Source organism: Rhamphochromis longiceps, linkage group LG4 (assembly GCF_057381845.1).
Source record: "Rhamphochromis longiceps isolate RC_006_pf linkage group LG4, R_longiceps_female_GT1.1, whole genome shotgun sequence".
In the NCBI taxonomy this organism is placed as follows: domain Eukaryota; kingdom Metazoa; phylum Chordata; class Actinopteri; order Cichliformes; family Cichlidae; genus Rhamphochromis; species Rhamphochromis longiceps.
This window is the reverse complement of record NC_140560.1, coordinates 37064231-37070230: the sequence shown is the minus strand read 5'-3', so window position 1 is coordinate 37070230 and position 6000 is coordinate 37064231. Positions and strand designations below refer to the sequence as shown.

General features: G+C 48.2%; 1 protein-coding gene across 3 annotated transcripts in view; it reads right to left on the bottom strand.

The window, feature by feature from the left end:
• The window catches only part of taok2a (TAO kinase 2a), a 28838-nt gene that overhangs the window by 1355 nt on the left and 21483 nt on the right, over positions 1-6000 (bottom strand). Inside the window, exons 18-20 of one of the 3 annotated variants that reach the window (XM_085404845.1) lie at positions 4730-5107; positions 3587-3769; positions 1-3496 (exon numbers count right to left, since the gene is read on the bottom strand). The exon at positions 1-3496 is cut by the window's left edge and continues 1355 nt beyond it. In XM_085404845.1, the coding sequence (XP_085260971.1) occupies positions 2642-3496; positions 3587-3769; positions 4730-5107 (1416 nt within the window). In that variant the 3' untranslated portion in view covers positions 1-2641. The remainder of the gene's footprint in view (positions 3497-3586; positions 3770-4729; positions 5108-6000) is intronic. The other 2 variants (XM_085404847.1, XM_085404848.1) reach the window with 2 other exon arrangements.

Here is a 6000-nt window from a genome sequence, read left to right as displayed (position 1 = left end):
TGCAAATGAGGTAGACGTGACAAAAAGATGATCTTCTACCCATTCGGACTGTGCAAAATGAAACAGAGGTGTTTGTCTGGAAAACACACAGAGTGGAATTCCTGTACGGAGGCCCAAAGATGCCAATATTCATCTCAAACGCATATAATTTGAAGTTTAGCCAAACAAACTTGAAACTCTTTAAAATCTTAAAATGTAACTCATTAACGCCAAATGGGTTTTTTTGTTTAGAAAGAAAAATGGAGTGACTGAAAGGTCGTTTTAACAGAAGTCTCTTTTTGGCTCTCATCTAATTTAAAAGTTTTTAAAATCTCAAATATAAAAACCAATAAATAAAAAAAATGTATAACATTAGAACTAAAGGGAGGCAAAACAAAGGATGACAGAGGTGAGTTGCTGATGTCTGATTAATTAATTGGTTCAGTTACTTTGGGGAAAATACTGTGAAGAAATTAAAAACAAAATGTAGAAGTGGTTTTACTCTAACTTTGAAATAAAATTATAATTTCTGCTCTGAAGTCCACTGCCAGCTCAAAACACACAAAACTGGAATTCTTTAGGGAATAAATGTGAATCTTTATTTAAAAATCTAAAAATAAATAAATAAATAAAATTCTTAGTGTTAACCTGCCTTTAGTTATTAAAGAATGTATTAATAATAGGTTGACGTTTTAAAACCTGCTTATGCTAATAAACACTATTATTCTTTTTTTTTTTTCTTTTTTTCAAAAGCCTAATATTGGACACCTTTGGGCTTCCGTATTTGGAGGTGTTCTTGCAGATGTTACAGTGTTTTTGGGAAAGTCTTTCGCACCATAAAGACGATGTGTAAAACAAAAAAGTGATAAAGTTATGGCACCAAAACGTAGTGAAAGATCTGGAAATATGTCCATACGTCATGTGATAATACTGGCTCAAAACAAAACAAACGAAAGCAAACAAAACAAAAAAACCCTGCAGCCCTGCCCAGAACTGGAGACTCCCACCCTGAGACCTCGACAGGAATGCTGGGAAAGGTAGTCCTTTTGTCCTCCTTAGAAACGTGAATATTATTTATAACTCTATCACAGTAACATTGCGCTTATTCCCCACCTAGTGGTCAAAATTGGCAATCCACATTTAAAAATTAGCGTACAACATAAATATTCCAGCTGCAGTAGAGGTAATAATAATGATGGCGTCTATTCATCTACAAATCAAGTCACGTGACAAAATAGTCATCATTATTACTCTAACACAGCCTCAGAGTTATTAGTGCTTCTATGTACAAGTCAAGAGTTTTGGACAGTGAACAATCGTCAGTTTACCTGCTACCTGTACACAGGTATCTTACATTTATAAGCATTTATATAAATAGGTAGTGTGCATGTTTATTCATACAAACGCCGCCTGTACACGAGCTCCATGCACCGCACTACTCTGTGACACACATGTACACCTTATCTACAGATGCAGAGTGTGGGGGGGGGGGGGGTCAGATGTGGGGTTAGCGGTCGGCAAACACACACACAAACACACACACACACTTTCAGCTCTAAAACTCTGCGGCAGCGTCACTTTGAAGGAACGAGTCGCCCAACATCGAGCTCTCAGATTAAGCACAGGCAGGTTAGCCTAGCTTAGCATTACAACAGGAGAATGACGGCAGGTAAACACACCTTTAAGTTACATTTACCTGCAGAGTAAAGGCGCAAACAACTGACCAGAAGCTAAATTCTGCGCGGTGTGCTGAGAGTACGAACGTGGCACAGATCGTTCACAGGCAGCGGACTATCCTCCTGACGCCTGCTGGAGTTATCGTTCGGAAACGGGTGTCATCTAAAACCAGCACGCATGAGCAGACGTTAGCGATGACGGGAACTAAAATAAAACGTGCTCTTTCAGTCTGCTCGCTGACCACTCACAGCGCCCCCTGCTGACCAGTAGATCATTCTCGTACGATGGGATCAACAGGAAGTAGAACATCTGCCTCAGAGACAAGTGTAAACTTCACTACGCAGAGATCTCGTAAACTTGGTTGTTTGAACACAAGAAGAACAAAGATGGAGGGGCTTCCTGTACGGAGTGCGCTGACGCCGAGGCGACTCGCGGCGACATGGGCGTGTTCCTTTAAGTGGCTTGGAGGGCAGTGGTAGGTTGGTCTCGGGTCAACAGAAAGATGGCAGTGTTTGTTTTTATTGTCGTGTACAGAATCTTAGCACTACAAATAAAAGTTGATTTTAAGAAATCTTCCCTCGGTCGCCGCCTGTACACCGCCGCCTTCAAGCCCCGCCCCCCGCCCTGAATGTTTGAAACACTTAGGAACCAGAAACGGCGTCTACAGTTCAGTTATGTACATAGTTACAGTGGTTTTTAAAGCACTGCGAGCCGAGTGGAAGCTCCACAGCCGTCGCTCTGTCTCGGTCGACGTGTTGGCGCCGTGGTAGCTGGACGTGTTGTTGGCTGATTGGATCGCTGCCCCCGTGCAGCTGCAGTGACTGCGTATAAAGGGCACGTTCAAAATTGATTTTTTAAAACTTGTGACATGTTTGTTTTTAGGATTGAAGCGCTGAAGACCGAAAAGGTCAAAATGGCGCCGTTCTGCTTCTGTGTCCCCTGAGAGAAGCAGGACGGCGCCCCCAGACTAAGACTGGCGCCGGATTCACGAGTAGGAGAGGTGAGAGCCGTTGGAGATGTGCGAGGTGACCGATGTGCTCCGGGTTAACCCGCCGTCGCTCCCCCCGCCGCCTGGCCCCCCGGAGGCTGTCCGCCTCAGCGGCTGAGGGCTGTTCCTGAGCGCCATCAGGCTGGGGCCCCTTACACTCAGACCGCCGCCGCCGTAGCCGCCCTGTGAGGAAGAGGACGAGGAGGTGGAGGAGGGAGGGGAGGAGGTGGAGAGGGCGATGGGAGGAGGCGGAGGTGGCGGAGGCAGGAGGGCCAGGGACTGCGAGGAGGCGTGGGAGGAGAGGTGGTGGACCTGGGAGTGATGGGCGTAGTGTCCGCCTCCTCCCACCCATTCCCTGGAGCGGTCCCGCTCCCTGGAGTCGCGCTCGTGGGCATCGCGGTAGAGCTGCGGCGTGCTCTGGTGGTGTTGGTAGTGTTGGGGGAGGTAGTGCTGCTGGTGATGGGAGGAGGAGTGGCCCCGGCTCTTGCTCATCTCGCCATCCCTGCCAAGGACGTGGGACGAGGCGATGGACTCGGCGCGGCTGAAGCCTCCACCGCCGTGATTCTGGCTGCGCCAGGATGGAGTCGTCACAGAGTTCTGCACGCTGTGGCTCCAATGGCTGCCGGAGCGCGGTACGGGCCGCGACGGCCAGCCGCCGGAGCCCGAGGACGGGCTGGGGGTCGGGTAGCCCTGGTTGAAAGCCTCTGCCGGGATGCCGGTCAGCGCCATGTTGCTGAAGCCCAGACGCATGCTCTCCGAGTCGAAGGCCTCAATCTCGTGAGCCTGGCGCTCGAGCAGCGTCCGGATTCGCTCGGAGCGCTCGTTCTGCAGAGTCAGCATCTCCTCCTCGATCTGTTGGACAAAAACGCGGCGGTTAGCTCGACCGGGACGCGGCCCGCGCGCTTTCACAAGCTTCGACTGTCAGAGTGAAGTCGGCCTCACCCTCTGCTCCAGCAGCGCCCGGCGGATCGACACCCTCTGCTCCAGGTCCTTCACCTCGCGCTCGTGCTGCGTGTCCGTGTGGATCTTGATCTTGCTCTGGTAGGCGTTCAGCAGCTCGAGCTCCTGCTGCAGCTGCATGCGGAGCACCTGATACTCGGCCTCCTGCGTCTCATCCAGCCGCAGCTGTGGGATCAAAACAGAGCCTCGCTATCAGCAACAAAGTCAAGCAGGTGAAAAACAAGTGTTTGTGCTGCATGTGCGCGTTTCTTTCATGTCTGGTTTTTAATTTTAGAAAATAAAAATCATTCAGCTGAAAACTACAGACAGTTTCAGTCGATCTGACACAAAATTCAGACGCTTTCAACTGTAAGTATCAGCTGATGTCCACATGTGCGTCACATGTATCGGTGCACACAGACCAAAGGTGTGACTTTTATGATGAGATAATGAGCTTGTTAATAAAAGCAAACATTAAATCATAAGTTCAGCCCTGAAATATTACTTAATGCCTCCATGTTTACATATATTTAATAAACATGCCATATTTGAACTTCTCTAATCTAAAGCTGCTCTGACTTGAGATATTTTTGGCTGAAAGAAATTACATTTAAAATCAGTTGTTTGGATAATTTAGAATGTGAATAACATTCGTTCAGGATTTCATAAACATTTCTCCTCAGCTGGTTTATTTCCTTTAAACCGAGCTGAGCTGCAGCGCTCAGGGCTCTGTACTACGAAGCAAGTTCAACATATCCAGGATATTTTACTCCAATCTGGCGTCCTTTAAATCTGGCAATCAAGCTTTAACAGTCCAGCTGTGAGCACGTTCACATGGGAGAGGCGGGGTTTGCAGCACGTGACCAATCAGAAACATGGAAAGCTGATCGTTCAAAGGAAGATAAAAAGGGGGGAAAAAAAATCAGGTGGTTAAACAGAGTGAAGGTAAGAACTGCTGCAGAGGGAGCAGGGGGGGCTCTGCAGGAAGCTGGAAGAGCCGCTGTATTAGTAAAGCTCATCTGAAGCATGATTTCACAACCTCCCTAAAGCAGGTTAGAGCTGCAGCTCAAGTTGCCATGGCGATGTAAGAAGAGAAAGCCTCTGTGTATACCCGGGCTGATCAGCCAGGGCTCATCCTGAAGTTACCTGGATAAGACCAAATCCTGCCTTGTAGTACAGGCCTCTGGTTCTAAGGTGCAGGTTGTCAGGTGTGCAGGTGCTGAAGTGTGGGAGGTTGTCAGGTGTGCGGGGTTTCAGGTGTGGGTGGTTGTCAGGTGTGCAGGTGCACGGAGGTTTCCTTGCCTTACTCACAGCCTGAGAGGACAGCATTTCGTTGATGGAGTGGTCGTACTGCTCGGCCAGGATGGCCAGCTTACGTGTTTGCTCCTCTTTGAGGCGTTTGAGGACGGCCTTGTGGTCGGACTTTGGAGTGCTCTCCAGCAGGTGGTTCCTCAGAGCTTTGTACTGACGGGTCTGGATCTTGCAGGTCTCCTGGAACTGACGCTTGACCTGCAGCTCTTTGGACTGAAACAGAAGGAAACGTGTCGAGTTCATGTAAACTGCTTTTACACAAATAAAAGCATTACGAGTTCTTCTGATCAGTGAAGAGGTCAAAGTTCTTTAAAGTATCTGCCACATTCTTCCCCTTTTCCCCCAAAGTTCTGCTGATATTGGAAAATTTATGTAGTTTGACTAAATTACATAAACATTTCCCAAATTGGCATAGGGATAGCTCAGTGGGTAGAGTGGGCGCCCCATGATCAGAAGGTTGGGGGTTCAAATCCTGCTACCCTGAGGTACCCCTGAGCAAGGTACCATCCCTAAACACAGCTTTTATAAACTGCAGGAAAAACTGAAATAAATATTGTTGTCCATCCATCCATCCATCCATCCATCCATTCGCTTCCGCTTATCCTTTTCAGGGTCGCGGGGGGCGCTGGAGCCTATCCCAGCTGTCATAGGGCGAGAGGCGGGGTACACCCTGGACAGGTCGCCAGTCTGTCACAGGGCCAACACACAGGGACAGACAACCATTCACACTCACATTCACTCGCACATTCACACCTAGTGGCCATTTGGATTATCCGATTAACCTATCCCCACAAGCTGCATGTCTTTGGACGGTGGGAGGAAGCCAGAGTACCCGGAGGGAACCCACGCAAACACGGGGAGAACATGCAAACTCCACACAGAAAGATGGTGATGATGGTGGAATTGAACTCTGGACCTTCTTGCTGTGCGGCAACAGTGCTAACCACCGTGCCACCGTGCTGCCCGTTGTCAATTCGCAAAAAAACAGCATCACAATTAAGCCTCCCATAAATTATACAGAAAGGCACAAAGTCAAACAGGACTTCCAACAGCACTGGATTATAATGTTTTTATTGTTGCAAGTGCTTTTTACACGATTTTTGCAA